This window comes from Hemitrygon akajei, chromosome 4, assembly GCF_048418815.1.
Source record: "Hemitrygon akajei chromosome 4, sHemAka1.3, whole genome shotgun sequence".
Lineage (NCBI taxonomy): Eukaryota > Metazoa > Chordata > Chondrichthyes > Myliobatiformes > Dasyatidae > Hemitrygon > Hemitrygon akajei.
Genome location: NC_133127.1, coordinates 81,673,035 through 81,688,350, shown reverse-complemented (window position 1 = coordinate 81,688,350; position 15,316 = coordinate 81,673,035). Strand labels below are relative to the sequence as shown.

Here is a 15,316-nt window from a genome sequence, read left to right as displayed (position 1 = left end):
AAACCACTCAACCAGCTGATCTATTTCACTTCTGTACGCCTCCTCATCACTACCTGAGATTTTGCCAATGGCAGTTATGTCATCAGCAAATTTATAGATGGCGTTTGAGCTGTGTCTAGCAACACAGTCATGAATGTAAAGAGAATAAAGTAGCGGGTTAAGCAAGCATCCTTGAGGTGTGCCTGTGTTGATTGTCAGTAAGAATTATTTCTGATTCGCACAGTCTGTGGTCACCCAATGATCCAAGGATCCATCCAAGGATGAGTCAAGGATCCAGTTGCACAGGGAGGTACAGAGGTCCAGGTTTTGAAGCTTATTAATTAGTACTGAGGTTATGATAGTTTTGAATACTGAGCTGGAATCAATAAACAGCAGCCTGATGTAGGTATTGCTGTTGCCCTGGTGGTACAAGGCTGAGTGGAGAGCCAGCGAGATTGCATCCGCTGTAGACCTATTGTGGCCATAGGCAAATTAAAGTGGGCCCAGTCCTTGTTTAGGCAGGAGTTCATTCTGGTCATGACCAACCTCTCAAAGCACTTCATCACAGTAGATAGGAGTGCAATTTGGCAATAGTTGTTGAGACAGCTCACCCTGCTTTATTTGGGCACTGGTATGATTGACGCCCTTTTGAAGCAGGTGGGAACCGATTTTAAGAAAGCACATTCACAAGCACCTAGAACAAATGTCAAAGACAATTTTTTTTACAGGCTGACCTTCTGGCTTAAGATAAGGGGTCTTCTATTTATCATAGAAATAATTTTAACACCCAGTATGTAATTTGAATATGGAATTCCCTACCCAAGATGACTGTGGAGACTCTGTTACTGAGTATGTTCAAGAAAGAATCAATAGATTCTTAGTTGTTACAGGAACAAGGGATATAGGGTTACAGCTGGAAAGAAGCACTGAGGTATAAGGTCTAACTGAATGGCACAGGAGTCACTTGGGGTGAGTGGCTTACTCCTGCTTTTATTTTTATTTCTTATAATAAACTTTAGAGCTAGTTTTCAGAGGTCAGATACTGAGTTATGAAGAAAAGCAAGGGAGATGGGGATATATATGCTCCATCCCTCTTCAGATAAAAGACAATACACTTTTCATGTTTTTGATTCCTTTGTGTACTTTTAGTCTCTTGTCACACAGATACTCAAATTCCTTGACTCCTCCACTACAGGCCTTTTGCTATTAAATGACTCAACCAAAATTACCAACAGAGTTAACTGGTTACTTGCTTTTTTGATGGATTGCTATGATGTTGTTAGTTTATTTGAATGCATTTTAAAGGCAATTCATTGGCTGAGAAGTTACAGCATTTGAGACATCCAGAAGATGTGAAAATAGCTCCATAGAATTCCAAGTGTGTTCCTTGCCTTCTATTGTAGATTCGTGTATACATTCGAACTGTACTGAAGTATGTTTTTTGTGTTTTATACTCTTTTTTTGTTGTCATTTACGAGATTTTCTTGTGCGCAGGAAGGGGGTGTTGATGTTTGATGTTTTTCTTTGGACAGGTTGATTCTATGGTACTTTATTTCGTGACTGCTTGTGGGGAAGACAAATTTCTGGGTTTTGTACTGCATACATACTTTGATAATAAATCTATTTCGAACGTTGAAATCGTAACAGCAAAATTCTGTTGATTTTGGAAATCTAAAGAAAGGAACAGGATACATAAAGCGTGCTTACAGTAAGTGCATTGTCAGCTGTATCAAACTTCATGTGTTTTAAATCACAACGATTGCTCAATTGACCAAAACTATTTTACAATTATCTAATCCATGCATTCCTCTTACAAAATAAATTAACAGAAACATGTTCCTTATATAGAAACACCTGTTTGTTTCATTTGGATATATTGTGCAAAAGTGCAGAAATGTTATTTATTTTGATATTTTTCATTCAATAAATATGAAAGTATGTTTAAATCCATTAGTAATACAAGGACATTTAAAACATGCAAAACTATCATACACGTTCACTTAATAAAAAACAGAAACTGCTGGAAATACATGCCATCATCTATGATGAGAATCTCTTAATGTTTCAGTCAGTATATGTAGAGGGAGAAAGTTAATGTTGAACTTTGCATTAGTTTATCAACCTTCATTTGTTCTGAGGAAATATATTATCTACTATTCCAAAAGCAGAATACTGTAGATGTTGAAACCCTGAAATACAAAACAGAAAGTGCTGGAAAAAAGGGAATTTTATTTTTAAAATAGAGAGGAAAATCTAATTAATGTTATAGGTTCATCACTGTTACTGAATATATCCATTGTGTTTTTTTTGTGAAATATATATTCATTTTGTACATTTTAGTTACTACTTCTTTTATCTTGATGAAATTGTATGTACTTTTTCAAGAAAACTAATGTTGGTCTGGAAAACAAATACAAACGTTATTAGATCAAATACTACTTTATAACAATAACTTAAAAATGCAAATATCAATCAGAATTTTCTTCTATTTTTGTGTATCATTTACATTTGAAATAGAAAGTTATGTATATAGGTAAGGAGAATATTATCTTTTAAAAGGACTGACTCCCAATGTTATTAGAGGAAGCAGATAATAGTTTTTAAACAGTTTTAACCAGTTGAATAGACAAAGGCATGTTTTGTAAGTTAAAATGAAATACTCGAAGCTGTTGCCCGATGAAGCACCTTTAGTTTACAAATGCTGTGGTTCCGACAGGTTCTATATATAGTATTTGTTCTTTTTAACTAAGTGTAATAAAATCTTAAGATTCAAATTTACAAACCCTCCAAACACGGAGCTCTTATTTTTTTTAAAGCAAAGTTGGATTTATCAAGATTCACTCGGGGTTTCTCAACGAAAGTAAGCCAGCTGCTGAAAATAAATGCTGCCAAAGTCAGATTTTTATCAGACAGCGACAATGAATTATTTTCCAATCTCCCACCCCAAAATATACAGAGCGTGGAGGGGGGGGGGCACGCTATGTGGCAAACGGCGCCCTTTAGGTTTGAAATCATCTTTTTGATCGCGGATGGACCATGCAAGCAATGAATGCATTTTTTAATTTTGCTCCAGCAAGAAAGGGGGACGTGAAGCTGGTCGCGAATGTTTCCCTGCGAGCCGAGCGGCACCTTTACTTGGCGTCCCCGCACTTGCCCTTTGATCCCTGGATTAGTGTTAGGGTTGGGGCAGAGCAGAGCAGAGCAGAGCTGAGCTCCGGGTAGCAGCGGCACACTCACACTCACTCACTCACCGGGCTACGGCCAGCTCGCCAGGTGCACCAGCCCCGGCTGACACACGGACACGGGCAGTGCGAGCCAGCGCCGCATGTCACTCACACTCCGGTGCGCGCCGCCAATTCTTCTTGTCGGTGTTTTTGTGCCTCGGCAATAACATCAACAACACACAAAATGACAATAAAGGCGAATGTGAAGAGAAAATGATTTGAGAGAGAGAGAGAGGAGTTGGGGAGGAAGGAAAATGCCCAGGAGAAAGCAGGAGCAGCCGAAGCGCCTGCCTTATTCGCGTAAGTGAGCGGCGTCGGAGGTGAGGGTGAGCCGGGCGGCTGGGCCGGGGTGACGGGGTGAGGCTGACAAAGGCACCGAGCGCCGCCACCGCTTCACCTTTTAACACGGCGGCCGGGTGGAGACCGCCATGTTGGTGGCGATGAGGGAGGGGAGGGGGAACGTTTGAAGTCTCCTTCTGCACCTCGGACCGGGTGTGATTTATGGGGCTTTCGGCGATGATCCGGGGCGGGGTGGTGTGTGTGTGTGGGGGGGGGGGGGGGTCATCTCCGACACGTTCCCGTGGAGCCGGAGTCTGCCCTCGGCTCTTTCACCCCTCCCGGTCACCGACTGAACTGTGCGTGGCTTCTCACTCCGTTTTTAACCTCTGCCCCAATCCCACTGAGGGGTGAAGGGGTGGCGGGCAGAGTGAGCGAGGAAAGTCCGGGGCTATGCTAGGCCAAAGGAAGGGATGGTGGACCCCCGCCCCGGGCCCAGCGAGAGGTCAGGCCGCGGCCTCTGCCCCCGGCTTTGCTCCTGGCGCTGGCCCAGCAACAGCAGCCTCCTTCCTCTTCTTCCACTCGGAGTTGCTCACATCAGTCCCGCACTTTCTCTCTCTGCCTTATTTATTTCAGCGGCAACTTTGAGTTCAGGCTTGCTCGGGTGGGGGGGGGGGGGATAGCATGATTTCTCGCCGCCTTGGGTTTACCCGAGGGGCCGCCGTTGATCACGCCCGAGTTCACGGCTTCGGGTCAGAGCCGCCCTGGCAGTCGAGGCCGAGCGCCGGCCTCGCACTGACATTTTGCCATTTAATTCTTTATTTTTTTCTCGTATCAAGACTCGAGTAAACTCCTTCAGATCTGCAGCACTTCAGCTTTTACTGTTCCTTTGCTACAAATACAGTTCACCGGATCAAATTGTGACCCTTCCTCCAGTGCTGTCCTCACCCTCCTTGTATTTATTTACACTGTGTACCGTGTGCTTTGACACCGGTAACCAAGCCTCTGCTATCACGGCAAATGCATGTTAGTTTACTGTTAGTCATCTAATGCTACTCAGTCAGACAAACTCCTATTTTAATTGGTATGATGGTGAATAAAGGCGCGGCAATAGGCGTGCGTTGCAAACGTGCCTTGTGCATAACATCTCCAGGATTCCTGTTCTGGTTACTGACTGTGCAGTAAAGGTCAATCCCACCATTGCACCGCAGCCGACAAAGCACAACACAGCATTGTGACTATCTAAAAGCACTTGTCTATGTAAAACCTATTAAGAGATTTGTTAAATTAATGACTTACTTATTGATTGAGAGGCTAGTCTTAATTACATTGAGTTATGTAATAACTGACTCAAATACATGTTAGCAAAATTTGTATTGATTATACATAATAATTTTTGTCTCCATTAGTCTACATTTATAGTTTAAGATCACCCATGATTACTAAAAGCTTGGATGACAGAAAGTGAACGATAGACTGTTTATGAGAATAGTTACTCGGATCTGGCAACAGGGATCAAGTCTATCACTGATGGCTTGTTGTCACAAGTTGCCTTTTTGCTCCCTTAAGTTAGCACTTTAGCAAAGAATTGTTCCAGGATATTGATGACATCTGGGGAAGCTTGTTACAGTGATCCATAGCTGCAGTTGTACTCTTCAACTTCACAGTTTTTTTGAGAACTCTGCACGTTGAACTAATTTTAAATTTCTGCAAATAAATACTTAGTCCATAAATTTCCATGCGTATTTAATCTTCTGTCATTTCATTTTTGGAGCTTGTGATGATTTAATTAATGTTAGAGCAGGAGATTGGAGAACCTGTGTGGAGATTTTAAGGTCAAACTATCATATGTTAATGAACCGTGTAGACGAGGAAAAGCCCTGATTTCATGATCGCATGGTTTTAGGCAGGGAGGGCATCGCGGAAGATATTTCAAATGCCTTTGGTATTCTGGACTCACTCAGATAACCTCAGTCTAGGTTGGTAGATCACTTATACCACAAGAGGTGCTTATGAATTTAAAGATCAAAATCCTCTTTCAGGGCCTTAAGGTCAGATAGTTACCTGACTCTCAATGTCATATAGTCAAATGACTCTCATTGTTTGCCACCTGCATGACTGATGTCTAGACAATCAGATTTCTTGACTGCACCTGCGGGATGTCATTTCAATACACATCATTGTCTTCAGAGCAGATGGGGCAAAATTGGAGAGGGTAAAGAAATTTGGGAATCAGTACTGAAAGAAAAACACTGCAACTTAATGAAATTAGTGTTGGTGATGGAACTGAACTACAATACAGTATCATATTATCATTTCAGGAAAACAACAGTTCAAAGATCGGGGCTTTTTTTTTACAGGGACATGGATGCTATAGGCCTGGTGGTTGTGATGGTTCTAGCTCAGAATGATTTACTTACTGGTTGACTCGATGATGGAGTTGGGGAAACAGCAGGGAGAATAGCAATGGTTACGCATTAGCATTCATTCAGTTGTGGATCTCTGGATTCTCCCTATAGATGTGGTAGACATGTGACAACAGACAAACTACTTGTCACTTACTTGCATGGTGATGGCTGTTCTAGTAACTCACCAGCTCGGCGTTAGCACGGCGCTACAGCATAACTGAAGACCCAAGTTTGACCCTGACCTTGAGTAAAACTTTCTGGACTGTGCACGTTCTCTTTGACCGTGTGCATTTCCTCTGGGCGCTCCAGTTTCCTTCCAAGTCCCAAAGATGAGCAAGAAGGTTAATTGGCTCCTGTAAGTCACATTCTAGTATAAGTTAATAACAATAAAGAATCAAATGCGAGTTAATAGGCGCGTGACAAAGAATAAATTGCAGGGGTATAGCAGAAAAATGGAGAGTGGGATTGGGATTTGTGGAATTGCTCCTCTGGGAGTTGGTACAAAGCTGATCGACTCCTTTTTGTTACGAGTGCAAACGAATAAGAACTGGAATGAAATTAAGATATATTTTTCAGGTTATAATCAATAGTTTACTGTCAGTAAGTTACCGGTAGTTTTTTACTTCCTAACTATCTACCTGTTAAAATTAGTTTAGCAAAAAGTGATTGCCATTGAATGCTTAGCTCATGTCAGCCACTGCCATTAGTTAATCCTAAAATGCCACATATGATTGTTGTGAGAAGTTAGTTAACACATAAGAGTTAAATTATTTTGATTATCATTTTATGGGTTATTGACATGAAATTAAAAATAATGTGTTGACAAAACAGGCTGGTATTCTTTTAAATATCCTGACACTGCATATAAAATTTAGACTGTATTTTGTATGTTGTTATTCCCAATTATACTAAAATTAACATTACACAAAGATAGTAATGTTCAATTATTTCAAAACTGTTGCAATAACTTCCTGTCTTTCTGTTTTGAAATTCAGTGTTTCTCTTTCAGGTGTTCTGTTCTGTTGGGTACATGTCTTTGACCTATCTGTTTGGTAGTTGCCATGGAATTGGAAGGTTATTGATTGTCTAGGTTCATGTGTATGAGAGGATAGGCTGAGAGATGCATGCTGATTTGCAGTATAGGAGAGTATGCAGGCTTTTCAGTTTTATAATTCTGAGTAATGCCAGTACTTTGTTTTCCACCATTAACTATTCTCATTCCTGAAGCTGTTAGACCGCTAGCATATTTCCTTTATTGCCTTGCATTTCTTAGCCAGTTTAGGTGGTGCACCTGTGTGAACCCTGTTGGCCTGTTTCACCAGGTTATCCAACAATTAAGACATATCAATTGAGCCTGATATTGTCCTTGTTGTGACATCTTGTGTATAAATTTATAGCAAAAATTGCTATTACTGTAGGAGTTCTAGAACTTTGGGATAGTTTACTCTGCCTTAACTTGGGTTGATTCCATAACATCTTGGCCCTGTTTAGCCAACTTTAGCAAAGTTTGAGGTGGAGCCTTGAACCTCTTCTGCTATAAGCTCCTTTGAAGCATTTTAGAGAATTGACATTTTCTTTACACAATATTGTATGCTATAATTTTTCTGTGCATGGTGTGCCCTGATATGAATTAAACTCATTTCCTGAGCAAGCTCAGCTATGCCTTTGAAAATTACCATTACATTCTAACTCCCATTTCTTGTTTGTCAAGTGCTTAGTGGACAGAGCAGTGGATGTTGTGAGGAAATTGGAGTGCATTAGTGCTTGTCAGAGGATTTGTAATGAACATGGTTAACTGTTAGTTGTGAAACAACACTGGGAGTCAACCTACAATTGGCCAATGTCATTCACTTAATATAGCAAGCTGTTGTGTGGATCAGATCTGCCATGAAGTGCTGTCTAGTCATACCTCTTAAGTGAATATTCCCAATGTAGTGAGCTGTTTACTTGCTCAGCATGATCTAGTGAGAAATATTGCATTTTGCATTTAAAGCTGTTTACTAACATTTTGAATATAATTAAATTTATTCAGAGATGTTAATTTCTTATTGTTAATGATTATCAAAATAACTATCTGCATGATAGTAGTTAGTATAATAGCTCGGTGCATCAGAGTTCAATTCGACGTGTCTATAGGGATTTTTAATTTGCCCCGTGACCACGTAGCTTTCCTCTGTGCTCCAGTTTCCACCCACAGTTCAAAGACATTTGCCATTGTAAATTGTCCTATGATCAGGCAAGTGAGTGGGTTGTTGAGCAGCATGGATCGATGGGCCAGAAGGGTCTGTTCTGAGCCTTATCTCTAAATAAATAAAATGCTTCAATTGGTATTCAATGACCATAATGCATAGGAGCATAATTAGGCTATTCAGCCCATCGAGTCTGCTCTGCCATTCCATCATGGCTGAACCCGGATCCCACTCAACCCCATCCATATACCTGCTTTCTCGCCATATCCTTTGATGCCCTGAGCAATCAGGAAACAATCAACTTCCACCTTAAATATACGCATGGACTTGGCCTCCACTGCAGTCTGTGGCAGAGTATTCCACAGATTCACTGCTCTGGCTATAAAAATTTCTACTTGCCTCTGTTCTAAAGGGTTGCCCCTCAATTTTGAACCTGTACCCTCTAGTTCTGGATACCCCCACCAAAGGAAACATCCTCTGCACATCAACTTTATCTAGTCCTTTCAAGATTCAGTAGGTTTCAATGAGATCCCCCCGCATTCTTCTAAAATCCAGTGAGTACCGGCTAAACGCTGCAAAACACTCCTCGTATGTTAACCCTTTTATTCCTGAAATCCTTGTGAAACTCCTCTGGACTCTCTCCAATGACAACTCATCCTTTCTGAGATATGGGGCCCAAAACTGTTGACAATACTCCCAAGTGCAGCCCAACTAGTGTCTTATAAAGGCTCAGCATTATCTCCTTGCTTTTATATTTTATATCCTTTGAAATACATACCAATATTGCTTTTGTCTTCTTTGCCACACCTCTTTGAGCACACTGACTGGCACATGTTCAGGGAAGCTGCAACCTATGGCGACTCTACCAACTTAGAGGAGTACACGGCATCAGTGACCAGCTACATCAGCAAGTGCATTGACGACGTCACAGTGTCCAAGACCATCACTACACGTGCTAACCGGAAGCCATGGTTGACAGCGGAGGTGCGTGTGCTGTTGAGGACCTGTGACTCCGCCTTCAGAGCAGGCGACAAGGCAGCCCTAACAACAGCAAGGGCCAAACTGTCCTGAGCCATCAGAGGGGCAAAGTGTGCACACGCCCAGCGAATCCACAGCCACTTCCAGGACAGCGGTGACACGTGGCGCATGTGGAAGGGCGTTCAGGACATCACCAACTACAGGACAACATCACCTGACTATGTGGGTGATGTCTCCCTCCCAGATGCGCTGAATAACTTCTGTGCTCGTTTTGAGGCGGAAAATGACTTGGCGGCGAGGAAGTCCACCCCTCCTCCAAATGACCAGGTGCTGTGTCTCACCGTGGCCGATGTGAGAAGAACCCTGTGCAGGGTCAACCCACGGAAGGCTGCTGGACCAGACAATATTCCTGGTAGAGTGCTCAGGGGATGTGCAGACCAGCTAGCAGATGTTCTCACTGACATCTTAAACATCTCCCTGAGCAGCGCCACCATCCCAACGTGCTTCAAGGCCGTCACCATTGTCCCCGTGCCGAAGAAGTCTTCAGTGTCCTGCCTCAATGACTACTGTCCCGTTGCTCTCACATCCATCATCATGAAGTGTTTCGAGAGGCTCGTCATGAGGCATATCAAGACCCTGCTGCCCCCGTCACTGGATCCCCTGCAGTTCGCGTACCGTCCCAACTGCTCAACAGACGACGCCATTGTCATCACCCTCCACCGGGCCCTAACCCACCTGGACAAAAAAGGCATGTACACTCAAATGCTGTTCATAGACTTCAGTTCAGCATTCAACACGATCATCCCTCAGAAACTGATTGGAAAGCTGAGCGTACTGGGCCCAAACACCTCCCTGTGCACCTGGATACTAGACTTCCTGACTAGGAGACCTCAGTCAGTCTAGATCAGAGGCAGCATCTCCAACACCACCACACTGAGCACGGGGCCCCCCAGGGTTGCGTGCTCAGTCCACTGCTGTTCACTTTGCTGACCCGTGACTGTGCTGTAACACACAGCTCGAACAACGTCATCAAGTTCGCCGATGACACGACTGTGGTGGGTCTCATCAGCAAGAACGATGAGTCAGCATACAGAGAGGAGGTGCAGTGGCTAACAGACTGGTGCAGAGCCAACAACCTGTCTCTGAATGTGAACAAAACAAAATAGATGGTTGTTGACTTCAGGAGGGCACGGAGCAACCACTCCCCACTGAACATCGACGGCTCCTCGATGGAGATCGTTAAGAGCACCAAATTTCTTGGTGTTCACCTGGCAGAGAAACTCACCTGGTCCCTCAACACCAGCTCCATAGCAAAGAAAGCCCAGCAGCGTCTCTCTACTTTCTGCGAAGGCTGAGAAAAGTCCATCTCCCATCCCCATCACATTCTACAGGGGTTGTATTGAGAGTATCCTGAGCAGCTGCATCACAGCTTTGTTCGGAAATTGCACCATCTCGGATCGCAAGACCCTGCAGCGGATAGTGAGGTCAGCTGAGAAGATCATCGGGGTCTCTCTTCCCGCCATTACGGACATTTACACTACACGCTGTATCCGCAAGGCAAACAGCATTATGAAGGCAAACACCCCTCATACAAACTCTTCTCCCTCCTGCCATCTGGGAAAAGGCACCGGAGCATTCGGACTCTCATGACCAGACTATGTAACAGTTTCTTCCCCCAAGCTATCAGACTCCTCAATACCCAGAGACTGGACTAACACCAACTTACTGCCCTCTACTGTGCCTATTGTCTTGTTTATTATTTATTGTAATGCCTGCACTGTTTTGTGCACTTTATGCAGTCTTGGGTAGGTAGTCTAGTGTAGTTTTTTTTTCTGTGTTTTCATGTAGTTCAGTGTAGGTTTTGTACAGTTTCCTGTAGCACCATGGTCATGAAAAATGTTGTCTCGTTTTTACTGTGTACTGTATCAGCGGTTGTGGTCGAAATGACAATAAAAAGTGACCTGACTTGACTTGACCACAGACTTAACCTCTAAATTAACCTTCTGGGAGTCTTGCACAAGGATTTCTAAGTCCTCCGATGTTTGAACCTTCTCCCCATTTAGATAATGGTCCGCACTGTTGCTCCTTTTACCAAAATACATTTCCTAACACTGTATTCTATCTGCCACTTTTTTGCCTATTCTTCCAATTTGTCTAAGTCCTGCTGCAATCGCTTTTCTTCCTCAGCACTACCTACCCCTCCACCTATCTTCACGTCATCCACAAACTTTGCCACACAGCCATCAATTCCATTATCTAAATCATTGACAAACAATGTGAAAAGCAGCGGCCCCAATATTGACCCCTGAAGAACACCACCAGACACCCAGCAGCCGACCAGAAAAGGCACCTTTTATTTCCACTTTCTGCCTCCTGCCTGTCAGCCATTCCGCTATCCATGTCAGTGCCTTTCCTGTAACGCATAAATTTTTTATCTTGTTCGGCAACCTCGTATGACGCCTTATCAAACACCTTCTGAAAATCCAAGTAAATGACATCTACTGCCTCTCCTTTGTCCACCCTGCTTGTTATTTCCTCAAAGAACTGTAACAGATTTGTCAGGCAACATTTCCCTTTACAGAAACCATGCTGACTTTGACTTATTTTGTCGTTAGTCTCCAAGTACCTCAAAACCTCATCCTTAATAATAGACTCCAACACTGAGATTAGGCTAACTGGCCTATAATTTCCTTTCATTTGAAACGTAACATACATACAAAGCCTACAGCACAATACAGGCCCTTCGGCCCACAAAGCTGTGCCAAACATGGCCTTACTATAGAAATTACCTGGGGTTACCCATGGCCCTCTATTTTTCTAAGCTCCATGTACCTGTCCAGGAGTCTTTTAAAAGACCCTATTGTATTTGCTTCCACCAACGTCACTGGCAGCCCATTCCACGCACTCACCACTTTGCGTAAAAAAAACATACCCCTGACATCTCCTGTATACCTACTTTTGCCTTCCTCCCTACTTAAAGAGTGGAGTGACATTTGGAGTCTTCCATGGTTCTTCCGGAACAATGCCAGAATCAAGTGATTCTTGAAATATCATGACCAATGCATCCGTTACCTCTTCAGCAACCTCTCTCAGGACTCTGGGATGTAGTCCAACTGGCCCAGGTGACTTATCCACCTTAGAACCTTTGAGTTTGCCAGGCATTTTTTCCTTTGTAATGGCAATGGCAGTCACTCCTACTCTCTGACACTCATGGTCCTCTGGCACACTGCTAATGTCTTTCACAGTGAAGACTGATACAAAGTACCCATTAGAAAAACAATCTTGCACAACTGAAATAACTGCTGGCTATTTAACTTCATACAATCCATCCAGCACAGAACAGTACAGCAAAGGATCAGGCCCTTTTTGTGATATCTGTGCCAGTCGTGATGCAAGTCCAAACTAATCCTATTTGACTGCACCTGGTCTATATTCTTCCATCCCCTGCCTCTTCAGGTGCATGTCTGAATGCATTTTAAACATTGCTGTCATATTTGCTTCCAGCACTTCCCCTCAATACACAAATTCACCTCTACTAATTCCTAGTAATTAAAATTCATTATACTTGTGTGAATAGATGCCCTTTTTGAATTGTTTCCTTTAATATCTCTTTTGAATATCACTTTTTGACAGACAGGTGGGCAAGTTGCTATTATCTGACACAATTATGCTTTGAAATTTAGACATTTATAAAAGTTTTGACATTGTAGTACTTAAAGTGGAAAGCTATAAGTATGCTGTTTATTTGAAAAAATGTACCACTATGAATCTTTATGCATATTTTGCACCAAAGCAGATGTGTTTTCGTTCTCCTTAACAACCTGCCATATGCATGGCTAAAGCAATTTTTAAGATATTGAAGACTGTCCCAGATTGAAGAATAAAACATACATTTTAACTTAAATAGTACCAACTCTTCAAAGTTTTCATTTAATATCACAGCAGTTATAACACCATAAAGAATACTGTAAACAAGATTACCAAAGTTACAGTAAATTGTTCAGTATTTTGATAGTACAGTACGTCATTGCTGAAGGAGAGAGTAGATAAATGACATTTTAAAACAGAGCAGCCAAAATGAGATGATATTGGGTGAGAGAGCCAAAAGCATAAGAGATATTTCTCTGAATACCTTGCCCTCTGTCTCTCTTGCATTGTCTCACTTTCTTTTTGGCAGTTTCTTCTCCTGTCTAGTTTTTGTCTTCTGTTACATTTTTGTTTTACTGTATTCCCATCACTCTCTCCCCAAAAACAACAGCACAAGATTAATAGATTCTCCCAGCATTGATACTACTTGTGATGTTTGTTCCCTTACTAAGCCTCTGAGATCTTGAGGGATAAGACATTGTTTGCCAAACTTGTGTGCTACTTTTGTTTGCTACAATAGAAAACATGCTAGCAGATGAGATCTTGAACATATACAAAATGCTGGAGGAACTCAGCAGGTCAGGCAGCATTTATGGAGCGGAATAAACAGTTGACATTTTGGACTAAGACCCGTCAGCAGGACTGGAGAGTCAGAATAAGAAGCTGGGAGGAGAGGAAGGAGTATGTGCTATTCGGTGATAGGTGAAACCAGATGAGGAGGAAGGTGGGTGGGAAGGCAGACTATCAAGAAGGCAAATGGGATGTTGGCCTTCATTGCTGGAGGAATTTAATTTAAGAGCAGGGAGGTTATGCTGCAACTGTATAGGGTACCGGTGAGGCTGCATCTGGAGTATTGCAGGCAGTTTGGGTCTCCTTGCTTGAGGAAGGATATACTGGCTTTGGAGGTGCTGCAGAGGAGGTTCACCAGGTTGATTCCAAAGATGAAGTGGTTAGACTATGAGGAGAGATTGGGATTGTACTCTCTGCAATTCAGAAGGATGAGAGGAGATCTTATAGAAACATATACAATTATGAAAGGGATTGATAGGATAGAGGCAGGAAAGTTGTTTCCATTGGTAGGTGAGACTAGAACTAGGGGACATAGCCTCAAGATTCAGGGGAGTAAGTTTAGGATGGAGATGGGAAGAACTGCTTTTCCCAAAGAGTGGTGAATGTGTGGAATTCTCTGCCCAGTGAAGCAATGGGGGCTGCCTCAGTAAATATACCGTAGATTCCGTACTACAGAGCGCACCTGATTAAAAGCCGCAGGCTCTAATTTTAGAAAGAAAATCAATTTTGTACTTGTACAAGCCACACCGGATTTTAAGCCGCAGGTGTCCCACGTTGTAATATGAGATATTTACACAGAAAGATATTACACGTGAGGATTTTTTAACTGTTAATTAAATCCGTATGGTAACATAAACAAATACATATTGCAAATGCTTTTTTTTGAACCGTGCCTGTAACACGGCTACTTTTAAATATACATACGTATCGGTAACACACAAATTACGTTGCATATACTTTTTTACTGAACAGTGCACGAACAACATTCCAATATCTCCTAACGACTGGTAAAAAAATATATACTGCAGCCTACCAGGAAAAGTTATTGATCGCCTTTAACTTAAAAGCTGCATCATCGCGCGGGTCTAATGCGCTCGCCCCCTCCTTTCCGTTTATCGCAAACCGGTATTTTCCCCACAAGACGCGGCAAAACCGGATGTGACTTCATAGCATCCCGGGATGTAGTACAGAAAACAAATATACTTAAAACACTTCTAACTTTAACTAGAAAATACTAACAAATGAATTACTAAGCGAAAATATTATAAACTAAATAACTGCCATAAAGGCAGCACAATGCTTTTCTTCGAGTGTTTTCCATGTTGATGAGGGTGAGTACAAATGACTGATTTACAATAATTTAATTGTGAAAGTGCGCTTGATTTATCGTACAATTTCATTGGACCTCTGTGAACTACTCATCAATTTTATTGGTCTACTGTTACGAGGCAAAATGTTTTTGGCGGCATGAAAAAAAACCATGCATTAGCCGCACCGTAGTAAAGGCCGCAGTGTTCAAAGCTGTTCAAAGCGTGGGAAAAAAGTAGCGGCTTATAATCCGGAATCTACGGTACTTAAGACAAGGTTGGATAGACTTTTGCATAATAGGAGAATTAAGGGTTATGAGGAAAAGGTACGTACAGTGGCATGCAAAAGTTTGGGCACCCCTGGTCAAAATTTCTGTTACTGTGAATAGCTAAGCGAGTAAAAGATGACCTGATTTCCAAAAGGCATAAAGTTAAAGTTGACACATTTCTTTAATATTTTAAGCAAGATTACTTTTTTATTTCCATCTTTTACAGTTTCAAAATAACAAAAATGGAAA

General features: G+C 42.2%; 1 protein-coding gene across 7 annotated transcripts in view; it reads left to right on the top strand.

Moving 5' to 3' along the window:
• Window positions 1-3,171: 3,171 nt before the first annotated feature.
• znf827 (zinc finger protein 827) overlaps window positions 3,172-15,316 on the top strand; it is a 95,323-nt gene continuing 83,178 nt past the window's right edge. For all 7 annotated transcript variants that reach the window (XR_012098653.1, XM_073042950.1, XM_073042948.1 and 4 more), the window contains exon 1: window positions 3,172-3,503. Coding sequence is in view for 6 of the 7 variants with exons in the window: in XM_073042950.1 (XP_072899051.1) it covers window positions 3,458-3,503 (46 nt within the window). In the remaining variant the exon portion in view is untranslated. The remainder of the gene's footprint in view (window positions 3,504-15,316) is intronic.